The sequence below is a fragment of the Vidua chalybeata genome, chromosome 7 (assembly GCF_026979565.1).
Source record: "Vidua chalybeata isolate OUT-0048 chromosome 7, bVidCha1 merged haplotype, whole genome shotgun sequence".
NCBI lineage: Eukaryota > Metazoa > Chordata > Aves > Passeriformes > Viduidae > Vidua > Vidua chalybeata.
The window spans coordinates 18,509,872-18,525,422 of NC_071536.1; the positions used below are offsets into that span (position 1 = coordinate 18,509,872).

At 36.7% G+C, this 15,551-nt stretch overlaps 1 protein-coding gene across 2 annotated transcripts in view; it reads right to left on the bottom strand.

Annotated features, from left to right (window-relative positions):
- RAPGEF4 (Rap guanine nucleotide exchange factor 4) overlaps positions 1–15,551 on the bottom strand; it is a 147,669-nt gene that overhangs the window by 123,080 nt on the left and 9,038 nt on the right. For both annotated transcript variants that reach the window (XM_053947078.1, XM_053947079.1), the window contains exons 2-4: positions 12,989–13,131; positions 11,822–11,910; positions 3,076–3,222 (exon numbers count right to left, since the gene is read on the bottom strand). In XM_053947078.1, coding sequence (XP_053803053.1) covers positions 3,076–3,222; positions 11,822–11,910; positions 12,989–13,131 — 379 coding nt within the window. The remainder of the gene's footprint in view (positions 1–3,075; positions 3,223–11,821; positions 11,911–12,988; positions 13,132–15,551) is intronic.

Here is a 15,551-nt window from a genome sequence, read left to right on the forward strand (position 1 = left end):
GATTTTAGCTTTTACAGTATCTGGGCTATAATGAACTGACATTATTGCCTTTCCCTATTCTTCCATTGTACCATATGTATTAAATATCAGTGATCCACTTTTGGCTTTGTAGGTTTTCTTAACTTTTCTTTAATTAAAAACTGAATGACATGTAACAATAACAGTTTCCTCATACAGACTTTGTCACAGCAAAGATATATGAACCTTAGGTAAGGCAGAAAGAACAATGCAGCATCCAAAACACAAAAAGTCTTCCTTTAAAAAAGTATTTACTTTTCATCAGGTAACAATAATATTAATAATAATATAGTACTGGTGCTACTGCTAGAATATTTTGGGAAAATTTTCTTACATAATTTTCCATCTATTTTAAACTTTCTGTCTATCACATGTTAGCTGCAGTTTATGCAGACTCTGGGATTAGCAGGTTGCAAGGAAATAAATATTACCTTGAAAAAATGAACAACTTTATTATATCTGAGACCAACCAGCAAAGCTGTATTACATTGAATAATTTTCCACTCACTGAGAGCACAGGGATAGCCTCTTGAAAGAAAGCACATCAAAATATATGAGAAGTTCACTGTAAAATGGCACAAAAGGCAAAGAAGCACCACAATCTAAACTGTGATCTCTGACTGACACCTGCAGCATTTGTGATGTGTTCTACGGCCCAATTTCATAAAAGCTGCAACATGCAAGGTGTGTGCTAAAGCTGCCTATGATCTAACACACATCTAACAGTACTTCTAACACACATCTTCCACAAAAGCATCTATCATCAAAAACCTCAGCAAAATCATCAAAACTGCTATAATCAAAACTGTATTAATGATTAAAGAGCAAAGTATGTTGTAAAAAAAATTTAAAACAACTTTAAATATAAGAGTCAAAATTTTTTAAAAGGGAACCTCCACACCCCCAATAATCCTGATAAGAGAACAACAATCTCTGAATGCTTAGCAGGAAATTCATATGCATGGGAGAAATGACTGTGCTTATACCAATCAAAAGTGAGTTATTACAAAAATGTTACCAGAAAAACCTAAAATTGGATTTATTCCCCTCATCATTATCTTGTAAAACACTATCTACATGATCAAATTTCTGACTACTGGCAAATGTTACATATGTTAAAACAGATGAGACCACTGGCATATTTAATCTTTTCATGCCAAGGCCTAAAACTACAATGCAGCTGCTGTAGCAAAAAAACCCTGTGAACTGCAAAAAAATATTGCCTTGTCAAATTCTTCAAATTTGCTGCAAAACATCAGTAGCTGTAGAACTTGCCAAAACATTTTCATTTAGCTGTAGAACCTGCCAAAAAACAGTACAAATCCTGGCTATGCAATTCAAAGAATGATATCTGATATTGTCAGAGCATTCAATGGCAAGCATGTTTCACTCACACAGTGGTCTTTCATGCTATGCAATTCAAAGAATGATATCTGATATTGTCAGAGCATTCAACAACAAGCATGTTTCACTCACACAGTGGTCTTTCATGCCTTGGCAATGCTGCACCATTAACTATGCTCAAGGTAACATATTGTTAGGCAGGTGATGAAAGTGCCAATTCCTCCATCAACGTAGATAGTTGGGGATTTGACTTTCTTTCTGATACTGACTTTAGAACTGCTTTAGGACAATTATTTGGAATATAATACTGCTCTTTTGCAGGAAAACAGAAAGAAAAAATAAATCCATCTGTCCACAATTAGAAGATGAACTTAAATGTTAGAACCAGCACCTATTTCTTAAATATAATTAGTGTCCCTAGACCTGCAACTTTAGGATACTGTCACACCATCTGGTAGCTCTGCACAACACCTACACTTGTACAGTCACCACTTCAAAGAAGCTGGAAGTACAAACTGGCAGCAGTGTAGGCCAGGCCAACAGGATGCCTTCCAGTTCCCACAACACTTTTCAAATCAGATGTAATGCTTGCAAAAATGCAAATGCAAATTCAAGTTCAGTAACTTTCTGCAGCAATATGTTAACGAAGTCTTCTCTGCATGGATACCAAAGCAGACAGACTACAGAATGAAGAACCTCAGCAGTATGTTCTCCACAAAGTAAAGTTTTAAGGGAATTCACATGTAATCAGTAAGTCAATTTTTAAGTGATCTTGATCCATCTGCAAATTCTAAACCCCTTACAGCTGGTGATGAGACAGGAGTAAATGAGAATAATTTAAAATTTCAGAGTATAATAAGAATAGACTCCTCATAAAAGCTGGCAATAAAAGCAAATTTAAGGCTAAGAGAGCAACACCTGCAGTATATAAATAAACTCTACCAGAAATTCTACCACCTAAGTTATTTCATTACAAGAGGCCCACAAGAAAGAAATACAGGAGTACGTAATCATACGTAATATGAAGCACTAAAAGAGAAGTAAAAACTTTCCTTTTTTTTTTTTTCAGGCTAATTTAAAATAATTATACTTTGCTTATGACATAAATGTCTTCATACTATGTGGTGGTCCATCCTGGAGAGGACAGGCTGTGGGCCAACCATGCAGCAAATAACAACATTAGACCCTGGACACTGAGAAGCTAAAATGAGAAATCTCTAGTTAGGTTATGGTGAGAAGTAAAGGAGAAGAAAAGGATGATAGGAACATTATGCAGATTAAGTTAATCATTGTAAGGTTATGTTCTGAACCCTGCCCTCTGATTAGTTAATTGTGTGTTCCATGAAAGGTATTGTTTCCGTTTCTCTCTGTTCCTTGGTTCCCTGCCTTCAGATAATGTTTATATAAGGCTGTGTTTGTCCCATTTGGGGGTCTTCTAAAGGAGCTATGTAGATCTGCGCTGTTTATGATTTGTGTTGCGCCCTCATGTGCCTTCTTTTATCTACATTGAAGCTTTCCATTTCTAGCCCTTTAGTCATTCCAGTCTCTTTTTTATTTTTTATTGCCACACTCCCAGTTGATTCTGGTCCCGGGGCTGCATGCACCAGCAGCAACAAGGGCTCATCCGACGTGCAATGCAACAATACTATATTAAAAATACTTTCAAGGTCAAGGCATTTTTTCTGCATTAACTGCAAATGAATCTGAACTTACCTCCCAAAGTGATTTGAAGTCCTTCTGCTCAATTCGAAGGAGCTCACTGTGTTCCCTGGTAACAATGGTTGCATGGCGAGGAGTGTTATCCAGAATGGACTCTCCAAAAGCAGTTCCTATTCCAAGAGTACATATCGTCACAGCATCCTTTGATTAAAAAAAAAAAAGGATACATTAAATATTTTAGGATGTTTTGAGATTTTTTGTGTCTTATTTTTGAAAGCACTACCTTGAGACTTCAGCAATCTGCTTAAAAAGAAAATTAATTTAAGTGTCAACAACAAAAAAATCAATATGCTGGTAAACAACATGGGAAACTTTATCATGGAAACAAGTGGGACTTCTGTTTTCTATATTCATAGTTGAATTAGACATTTCTGAAAGCAAATCTGAGAACACAAGAATCACTTTCATCTTTATAAAAACCTATGATCTCTGTTAATCTAGCTCTAAACACTGCTGTGATTATGAGATCTTTAGAAATCCCAGAGTTGATGAGAAGGTAACTAGAATCAGAAACGCAATCTTGGAAAATAAACTTCTGTCCTAGACAAGCTATCCTCATCAGAAAGACAATTCATCTGTTATGTTTTCTGTTATGTAAATGTAACTTCCAATTATCATATCCTCTTGTATTTATATTGCATTTCTCTATTGTACAAGCAATGTGTTTGTACCATTGAACCAACTCTTGGTCCTTCTGTTGAAAATGCCAGCAAATCTTTCAATTGTTTATGGATGTTTTTCAATTAACTACCAGACCAAAAACATAATTATTTTCACATAAATCAGGGATTTCAAGAAAACTATTAAAGTTCAAACAACCTGGAAAAAAATGGATCCATGTACAGAGCAAGAAGAAGGTCCCAAACAAGCAGCAAAGTCCACTTCAAAGGTGTCTGTATGAGCACATGCCATTCTAAATGATGTCTAAATGAATCTCCCTTGGCCAGAAACTCCTCTGTAGTAGCTCCAATAAAAAATATGAGCTACTGCAGAGAAAACAAGTAGCCATTAAACAACTTGCTTGAATCAAGATCTTTAGATACATGCTCTATTTTGAGCTCAAAAGTTGCTTTGTTCCTCATCACATGTTTGAAGCTGAACACTCACGTCTTTTTTCTGAGATGGGTCTTATCTATTCCATATAGGTTATCGTCTTTTATCTGAGACGGTCTGTTAAGTAATTTAAAAATTAGCAACAGCATAAGAATTAAAATCATACAAACTGTTCTTAACAAAGGGAAACATTGCATATGCACACAGACAATTACAAATAAACATATAAAAACACACGCTAATTTTACTTCATACAACATGAGAAGTATAGTTTAATTCTAAAATGTAGGATTCATACAACATCAACAAAAATCAAAGCAGAAACGTTTGTTATCCTCGTGGCTGATAATCCAGAAGAGATGCATGATTATGTTTCAGCATCATTTTCTGTTTTTAGAATTGCACTGCTTTCCTTTCATGCATCTAATAAGTCATAATAGGCAAATGTTATTAAGATAAGGTTAGTAGCTTTGTAATTGCAATACAAAGACAAAAGCCCATAATAGTCCTGAACCATAGCAAATTGCTCTTACACAGATGTTACCATATAAAATTGTGTGTTCTGGAAAACAAAATCAGTTATGTCTCAGAAAAGATCAAGGAAAAATTTACCAACTGTCAGAAATAAATTTTCAAGGAAGGAAAATAAGAACAGATTTTCTTTAAAAGAAAGAATATTCGGGAATGAGCACCTAGACACCTAAATAGAAGCCTCTGCAAACAGACTATAATACAGTTTATACACTGAAGTCTGCCTTCCCAAGCTTACATTCCAGACTTGAAACTCTCTATGCGTGCTATGATACTCACAATGGCATTCAAAGGAGCAACAAAGAAAATGTGCTTACTGCTCATACAAAATTTGATCTCCAGATATACAATACATTATTCTCAATCCTATTCAGAAAGTTCAGATAAAAGAGCTCTGTTCAGGACAGGACAACCGAACAGCCTGGCATAAAAGAAACTCTTCCTGTAGGTAGATCATAAATATTGTTTACATCTTCTAACTTCTCACTCACTCCTCTCCCTTCAAAAAATATAATTAATTTTAAACATTTCACCTTCTCTGTTTACAACCCTAAAGAATAATCTTTAATGACAGAACAGACATGAGAAGAAAAAAGGATAATTGTTGGTTAAGAAATTACTTTATAAGATAACTTCTGATGAGGCAGTTGTTAAGCTTAAGAAATAAATTAACACTGTGGGGGTTAGGTCAAGAGGCTGGAATGTTCCTATCTACATTCATTAAAGGAAAGTCCAGGCTTCCATCCGATGCCTTGTTAAGGCTGACCTAGAACAGAGGCTAGATGGAGTTAAAGAATGAAGTAGGTACTTATTAGAAGGCCTCAATGGATACACCTTGGGCCATACAAGAGCCCAGCCAGGGCTACTCCCAAGATGAACCAAAATGGTCACAAAATGGACATCCAGTCACGAGGTCTCTCACTTTTATAAGTTCTGGTCCATTCGTATATTGGAGTTACTTGTCCAGTTATAGCTTGAAGTTATGAAGTCTCATCCTTCTTGTTTCCCACTCTTCAGTCCACATTGTTTATGCTCTTGGGCCTGAAATTTGGATCAGCTGTCCTTGGTCCTAAGCTAGAGAATGAATTGTTTTTTCTAGCTATTCTATGAAGAGAGCTTACCATCCCTTAATATAAAGCTTTGCACTACACACTAAAGCAGTACAGAATCTGAAAAATATAAAAGCTAAAACCTAATGCATCACATCAAGTTCTTTCAGATTTTTTGCCCAGCCATCACAGTTCTCCACAGAGATGCAGTTGCACAAGCCAGCTGGGCTTCACAGCCCCATTTTCTCACTACTCCTTGTTTATACATCTCCAGCCTCCTCGGGAATCAGGTGTGTTGCCTATTATGCCTGTTAACCTTACACTCAAGGATCTCCTGCTGTTCAGTGAAGACTTCAGATGAATTGCTGGCAGCTCAAAACTCTGTTTGCTGTTCCCCTCTGCAATCCCAGAAGCAGCAGGGTGTTCTAGGTAACCAGCTAACATTCACACAGCTATTTAAAAGGCAGTATTAGAGACTTAGAAAGATGAGATTGCTTCCATTGCTAGCTGTCCTCTGTACACACTATAAAACAGTAGCATTCAAATCAGAGGCTGTTTGTGTATTCAGTTTCACTGACTCTTACTGCCAGATGAGGCACATGCAGGGAAAGCATTCTTAAGCCTTTCCCTCACCCCATCAATCCAAAACATTATTGAATTTGCAAGACCATTTTATGGAATGGATGAGGATCAGAAACAAGGCTCTGTTTTATTCCCTTCAAGGATCATCCTGTATCCCTCCCCCTTGACTTGTGACCCCTTCTGTTTCTCAAGCTGACTAACAGAATTTTTGTACTGTGTGTAAATAAAATCATGGTGTCAGAAAGAAAAATTAAGAAATCAGGGAAAAACATTACTAGTGCTAGGCTCTAAGGGATTGAGGATGTTCCTTTGAAATTTTAGTTTGTTCAACATTTTGAGTTTATAAGGGACCTGATGTAGCTAAATTCTTTTTGATTTCATCATTTTCTTACACCTTGCATCTTTATCTCACTTGTGTCTCTCTAGGACATGTTATCTCTATGTTTAACTGGAGTTTTGCAAAAGCTGGCATTTTAGGAAGTTTGCTTATTATTACTTGGACACAGTTCAGTTTGTCCTCAGCAAAAAATTCCTTTTATAAGGAAAGAAACCAAGGGTATACATGAAAGTAAATGATGAAGTGATTTTTTTGTTCCATTACTTTCACTTGAGTGTTTCAGCCATTCAGACAAGAAATCCTTATCAAACTATTTCTAACAATAACCTAGAAATACCTTCTGAACACACTAAAACTGCTGTTTGCAAACATGTCAGACCACCCTCTTTACAGAAGACAAGGTTATTTGCTTAAAGAAGCATTACACTTCTACAAAAACTGTGAGCAGTTTCTCTTTTAGTACCTAATTAAAATATGTATGGTTCAGATTAACTGTACTGTAATACCACATTCATTATTTCCATACCTTTCTATCTGATCTTCTAAAAGCTACCTGCAATGTCTTGGATGTTTTCCTACATCACCTGACAGACAGAAGTGAAATTATTTTTCTATATTAACTTCCAATAAGCAAAATTCAAAACCAAAATGAGCACAACCACCACACTGGAGCTCAGCATGGGCCAACACACTCTGCTTAGTACATTAGTTCAGTCACTCTCTGTGTTACAATGGGTACAGCAGTTCTCATGCTCAAACGAAATAATTTAAAACTAGTTTAGCATATTTATACCAGTAACTACAGTACAAACCTATGTCACAACTTCATATAGGTTATCTCCAAAATACATAATGGCATTTTCATGCTGAAAGCAGTATTGCAAGGACTAGCCTGTTTAAATCCCTTTCCTTGCTAACACTTCATCTTATCACACACCTCCTTTGTCCTCAGTTTCAAAGAGCTGTGAAATTCTTCCATTTCTTACATGAACATCTGAATCTCTTTCTTCACAGTCATTCTTCTCAGCAACCCCACTAACTTATTTGGCTTTTCATCCCCAGCCCTCTGCATCTTCTTACAGCTGACACTGCTGTACCATCCAAGCACTCACAGCTCCTCCTTTATAGCTTTTCTAAAACAGGCTAATTGTTTTTTAAGTCAATGCCCTATGTTCAATTTGGTCTATTTTTAAAAACTGACCTGCCTAAAAAATTCCATCATAACATAGGCAAGATAAGCTGGCAACAGGCCCCAGCACACACCATGATTCAGCTGGCAAAATAGAGGGAAAAAAAACAAATCAGAAGATCAAATTGCTATTGGTCTTTGTCTTTTTTCTCTTCATTCCTTCATAGTTTGTTTGAAAAATCTTTGGGGTAAAAGGCTCTGAATCTAATTCAGAAAAATCACGATGTTGCAGAATCTAACATCATTGTAACCCTGACACTTTTGTCATGACGCATTTATTCCCAGCTTTATTCTGATACATTGCCAACAGTCAGACTGTTCAGCTTCAAAACAGAGTTCAAAAATGAAACATACACAAGGCAATTTGTCAGCAATGTTTTTAAGACAACACTAAACCAGAAATATCTCTAAGAGAAACTTCTTTTACTAGGTATCTCAGCACTGGGTAGGCAACAGTGCCAAATAAAGATGAAATTCAGAATCTGATCACAACTGAGGGCAAAGACCTCTTTCTGATATATTCTACAGAGGCTGCATTTTCTGTTTATTTTGAAGGTAATTTAACTATATTTTTCTATGACTTATAAGTACTGTATTTATCAGGGTATTTGTTACAAACAAGTTGAGGCAAGATCAAACCAGTTCATTACAGTTACCTCTGGAATTCACAGTGAGACGTTTTCACCTTAGAAAAAGTCCTCTTCGATTTCTTCTTGATTGTTGAATGCCCAGAAAAATCCATCAATAGTTTTCACAGACTCCACTCAGGATGTACTGGATGAGTAATCCTGTCAAATCTCTATAGCCATTCCAGTGGCAGATGAAATTATCAGCACATTTTACCAGCCCGGTGGAACAAAACTAACAGTAACAGCAAAATTTTCTCTGGCCAAACTCGTTAAAACAGGTGTGTATGGTAAATAGATTAGACGATTTACAAAGTGTCCATTCCAGCACCGAACACTGCCCGCACTCGGGTTTGCTTTGTGTTCTGACACTGCCCTCTCGTGACAGAACACAGCTTTTCAAGCAGAAAGGATTTTGCCAAACCAGTACTAAAACAAGGCTTTATGAGGTCCTAATTAGCACTGTCTATCTCTACTAAAGCCCTTAAAGCAACAGACGTAATAGTTCCTGTCATTGTAATTTCAAATAATAGCTAATATCAATATTTTTGTTTATATGAATTCTCAACTTGGTCCTAATCAGTATCACTAATATTTTCTGAGAGAAATCACAGGCATCTACATTAGTAAGCTGCTGTACAGCAAGAATGTGCGTGAATACCCCACTAGCTACACTGAAGTCTTGATCCATTAGTACATTAAGATTTAATTTCTAATGCAAGACATGTTCCTACATGCTTCTGTAGGAACAAAGGCTATTAAGACATTTTTAGTAGGGACCAAGTGCACAATAACTTACTGCACTTCTAATGGGAGAAAGTTACCAATCACCAAAGGTAACTGCACTGAGAGGTAGCACATGGTATCTGTTACACGATGCATTCATTCCTAGGCTTGATGAAATTTAAGTTTCCCAAGTACATAGATAAACACCTAACAAAATGGGACTTATATTTTTAATCAAGAGAATTGATATTCTGTATTTACATTAACACTGTAGGTATCATCATATAATCATAGGATAATTCAAGCTGCAAGAAAACTCAGGAGGTCATCTAATACAAGCTTCTGCTTATCTGAAGTATTAAACAGTATCCAAATTAATTAGTCATGCCTGAAGACATTTTAACCAATAGGAAACCAAATACCAAGTTAGCTTCTCTCCTGCTAGGAAAGACGGAATAATCCTGTACTTTTACAAATTTCTACAAACTTCTCAACTCAGGTAAACATCTGTATCTGTCCTGCTCTGCTGGAAGTTTCTCACTAGCATTAGTGCCATTTAGGGTATAATAGTAACAGCAGAGCAATTAGTCATTATTACAACTTTGCAAAGGAACCCTTCACCCCTGGGAGATGTGATTGGAAAATGTGCTCCAAGTACCCCTACATCTTAAGCACTGGTCATCCATTCCCAGCTGGGAGCACAATGCTGTCAACTGAGTGTGCCAGGGCTGTCAACTGAGTGTGCCAACACCTTATAGCCTCCATCATCTGCGTTTGTAGTGAGCACAGTAGGCAGGGAGTGCTAGCAAGTACTTCAAATTCAAGAATTTGAAGCACCAGTACCGTGCCAACAAGAAAGTACAGGCAAGACTGTACAGGAACCACATCCAGGAGCTACAGGCAGGAGAATGAGAAGGAGACCAAGAATGAACAAGGTATAAACCCCAAGCTGAAGCAAAACTAGAGAAAATGTTGGACTCAAATTTATGAGTCCCCAAACATCCAAATTATCCAGACAGGAATGGTAAATGCATGGGTTGCCATGTTTTTGGCAGTGAGGCTGTATTCTAGGGCAACTAGGCAGTGGTAAGAATTCAGTTCGTTATTCATGTGAGAAGGAAAGATGAGGTAAGAAATAGCTGCAGAATATAATTTCTAGAACTAGAATTACATGAATTGTAGTTCAACAGCTTCCTACTAGCAGGAAAATTGAGTTAACCTGAACAAGCAGGAAAAAATATTTACATTATTTTCATTAAGAAACTGAAGTGTTCCATACTCCAACTAATGGAACAAATCAACACTCCAAAGATTCTTAATTTAACATCCAGATTGTGCAGATGTATTACTTTCTGAGTAAAGAGCATTGATTCTTCACAACAGTGTAGTGCCATCTTTTGGCAAACACCGGAAAATCCTGATTGCTTTAGATGTGCACAGAAAAGGGTCTCATAAGAGTCCAGTACTGTTCCAAATTGTGACAATACCAATGACAGCTAGGCCATGCCAAGAATTGCTCAAATTAAGCTAATTATACTCTCAATCAATCTCTACTTAGTGCAGTGAAGAGGTTGCTAAAAATAATATGAAAGAAGTTTATTTTGCATCTACCATTCTACTGCAGGAAATAGAAAGACCCAGTACTCACACACTGCCTTGACTTGCATTCTGACCCAATTTCAATGGTGATGTAATGCTCAACAAAGTGAAAAAAATCCAATTTCTGCTATGAGCAAAAAACTTTCCTCAATCAGCCAAACTTTGGGCAAAGAATACACCATCACCATTCCCCCCCCCGCCCCCATGCAATATTCAATCCAGGTGGGGAAAATGGGTAGTAGTCCTGGGTAGCTATACTACTCATGAGAAGGCACAATGAGCCCCTTAGCAGAGGTACAACTCCATGCCGAGCTACATCATGGGACAATCACTGGTCTCAAACATGGGAGCAGGGAAGGGACAGGATGCCTTCCCAGAAGACTATGCTCACAGCAGCAAGTACATGACACTAGACAACATGGACGAGAGACTCTAGGAGAAGTACCTCATCCCTTTGGATTTTTATTTACTCTAAATTTTATAAATCCAGGATCACAAAGATACTGAGAAACAACTTTAAAATTGTGGAGAATCTTGCTTATTCTTCTGTTTCTTAACACTGAATAGGTATTACCTATAGGCTTCTTGTCCAACATGGCAGCAGTTCCAATAGTCTGCTATTACTACACTACTTCCTCATTTCTGCAGTGGAGACTGCATTATGCTGTCATTAGATTGCACTGTCAGTGGGTTCACTTTGAACTTCCTGAAGAAGAACTGAACTAAAATATTTCTAGGGAATTAATTAACAACTCTCCAATCTTTAGCACAACTTCAACAGCACTACTAGAAAAGACAAAGGAGTCTTGTTTCACATTAAAATGTAGACCATTTCCAGAGCATTACATTTCAATTTCTTGAAATCAATGCCATGATTTGCCTTCCTTAGACTAAGGATAACTAAGACTAAAAGAGACTCAGAGAAACATACACATCCTTGTGATATGAAAAAATATCTGTATAGAATGTGTCGTTATCTACCTCACCATAAATTATATCCTTCCTTTGTACTACTGACTGGATGGTCACAATGAAAAACCTATTTTACCTGGTGGTTGCTTGTATCAGACACCTTCACATCCAGTGATCCTGTCAGGACAGCATACCAATTCGTCCCAATATCACCCTGACGGAATACTGGAAAGATGAAATCTTGTAAATAAGCATTATCACTTCAAGTTTAACAACAGTAATAAACATTTTCTCACATATTACTGCAGTACTGCAGTCACCATACAATTTGCCATATGAGATTACTTATTTACTATTACAGTAATATTTCCAGTAACACTAGAAAGCACATATTTTAGTAAACTAGTCAATACACTATGGAAACAATGAAAGTACATAGAAATGCTTCACTCTTCTCCCCAGTTTGTTCTACTGTTCTCTTAGTTAATTAACCAACCAAAGAAACAAAACAAACAAGGAAAAGGTTTTTCTGAACACTGTCCCTTTGAAATTCACTATCTTCCAGTGCAGACACATCTACCAATGAATTCAGTAAGAGTTCTGGCTGAACAGCAACTGCAAGGCTTTGATGTCCAGGCATTCCAACTGTGTTATTACAGAGCATCAAAATCCCTGTTACTCTAAGCAAACCCCAGTGCTGCATGCCAGATTTACCTGAGGTGTTTCTGAGACTTTACTAATACCACAGAGGTTTTCATCAGCTATTCCCCTGTTATGCATTCCCATCACAGGACTACCACTACTTTCCATCTCAGCTTCACAGACCAAGCACAGGTGAGCACCTACATCTGGCCCACGGGTGCCAGTGCAGGCACAGAGCTGTTGCACCCTGCAGCAGTTTGCAGCTCTGCAGGTCTGGCTTGTGCCAGCCAGGGTGCCTGGAAACCACACACTATCAGTGATGTGCCTTGCTGACACACCTTTGCCCCTGACAGCACAAAGCACTGGCAAAAGCAATCAATAATACATTTATAGGGGAAGAATGAGGCTTAAGTCCAATGACTGGCTTGTAATCTTTCGAAAGAACAGTGGCAGAGTCTTAACATCCTACTGTATGCCTTGTTACCATAGATTCACTACACACTGCATTTGTAGAGCAAGCAGCACTTTAGTCCTGCTTTGCCCCATGACTGTGACTGTAAACATTTCACTGATTCTGCTCTCATCAATCTCCTAAAGACAATCACAGTTTAACTCCCAAGTTTATCTACATAAAATACATAATCATATGAAGCTGTCTTACATGTGATCCCTTTTTCCAGATTTTCATAATATCCACAGAGACATATCTGCTGGAGAAGGTTTGGATGAAATTTCTCAAAAGCTTTCACTTCTTTCAGTCGTGTGAATATTATATCTACATCTTCACTAGAACGTTCCAAAGGCCTGCAAGAAAACAAAAGAAAACAAAAGACAAGGGTTTAATCAGAGAAACAGTCCCACCTGCATGCACCAAACTTAAAAATGTTTGCATTAAATATCACACCATAATATAAACAAATCAAAGTGCATTTTACAACTACATAATTAAGTCCTTCCAAGACATCCTAACAACTGCCCTTTATCAACTTGAGTATGATTCTTATCATTTCAACACAGGCAGTGTCCAGAAGCCAACTTAGCACCAAAGTCTCGATGCAGCATCACTGTACAAGTATATATGATGATACAGTTCTTATCCTCAAGATCTTTGAATGATATGTAGTTTTAGGTTTGTAAGAAAGCATTAACAAACAGAAGTCCAAACACACAAGAGGTCCCTGTAATCAGTGCCCAGATCAGATGTTCTCTATCTGGCTAAATGGAAAGCATTAGTTACCAACAGTAACTCCTATAACCAAGCTTCTCTTCTGCATTTTACTGACTATAAACTGACTTTCCTCTTCTCACTTTCAAGGAAGAAGGAAAACTTTAATATGTATATTGTCTTTGACGAAGTTTCTGTCTCTTAGTGTTAGACAAATTAAATATCCAAGCAAGAATCTTAATTTTTCATCGGTAACAGTCATGAGTTTTAATTCCAATATTTAAAATATTTAATTGATAATAATAATATTGACAGCAACACCTTTAAAAAAACCAAGATTTCAAGAAAAATAAAACTGCAGAACTCTCTACAACAAAGCAGCATGTACACCAGCAGTTCAGCATATTACTACATATTTATGAAAATAAAGTTAATTAGCTCTGTATCACACTTTAAATCTGATTATCAAGTATTATGAATCAGCAGGTAAGCCAAACACTAGCTGACAGCATTAGAAAAAAAAAATTGTAACAGACTAAATGCAAACCACTAAGGACAGAAAGAAGCAGACTTTTCCTAGGACATCATGCTGGACCAGATGAAGAAATTATTAATGTATAAAGGCATAACAGAAAGAGAGAACTGCTAGTAATCACTAGACTTATCACTCACTCAAATGTTGCTAGTTAATTTTACTGATAAAAATGTCCATTTTGCCAGTGGATGAGCTTATAATGAACAGAAGTCAGGCAGCTATAATGAAAGAAGACTAAATTCAGAAATATATATCTTTATTCACCTTATTGTTATACTAACAGTGTAAGCACTGCTTCCAACAAGATTTTTTAAAGATTCCTCTTTGAAATCAAAGACTTCAAGGCATCCAAATCTTTGTCTCAGTGAAGAAACCCAGATCCTACTTGCATTGAATCACAGTATCTCATCTTTCTTATTAAATTATGTCTAGGAGGGATTAAATCTCTATTCTCGTTTATACTCCAATTTACCCTTATTAACTACAGATGAGAATAATAATTCTCTGGTGTATGCACTTGCTTCTACATCACAGTGACATCCTCTTACCACTTCAAACTACAATCAACTACAATAGCTCACTTTTGAAATATTTCATGTAAGATTTTCACCCATTTCTTTTTTTCTTGGCTGTGCACTAGCTGACAAGTACTAATAAGCATTAACTGTCTTGTCAAAATCCTTTTAAGAAGATTAGGAGGTGCAGCTTGCAAACAGATTTACAATCTACTTATACAAGATCTCTACCCAAACTACACTAACTCTTGAAACACTAACTACCTTAATTTACAGACTCTCAAAAATAACAGCAAAACCCAACAACTCAAAAAGGTGAGATCATTCTCAGAAAATCATCCAGTTCAAGATTTAGCTGTTTGGTTAAGATCATGAATTCTTATTCATAAAAATTAACAAGGATTCAACTTGTTTGACAACAAGATGCCTTCAGATTTTTTTCAGAGCTCCTGGGAATGTCCTCAGCATTAAAGGAGTACAAAATTAACAACAGGTTTCCCAAGCTGAGGTGGCCCTTATCCTTATGGGAGCACACGAAATTTTGCCTGTGTAAAATTTCAGACTGCAGTGTAACAGTGGTATTAGTAGCACTCAAACTCATTTCTGCTAAGCGTTTATAATCTATAGCAATGAATCTGGTTCCAAAAGCCAAGTATTAGTTACTGAGAAAAATGTACCATGGCATCAATTAACTGGTTTTCCACAGGCCTGCAAAACTCAGGCACAGTTTGACCACTTTCTACAAAGCATCTTTTAATAAAATTATCATCATGGTAACTTGCAATTATGATTAACTTGACATTAATTATCATTAATTTAACATTAATCTATTTATGATGCCAAATTTTGTTTTCTTTCCTAAATACAAGCTCCCTAACCTGGAACATAAACAGGATAGGACAATAAAATGTATTTCTTCATCATAATTATCTTACTGTAAACTTGTTTTTTGTAAAGCATAGTTTGGAGTAATACTTAAACAGCTAATGTTATAATATAGTCCTTAGAC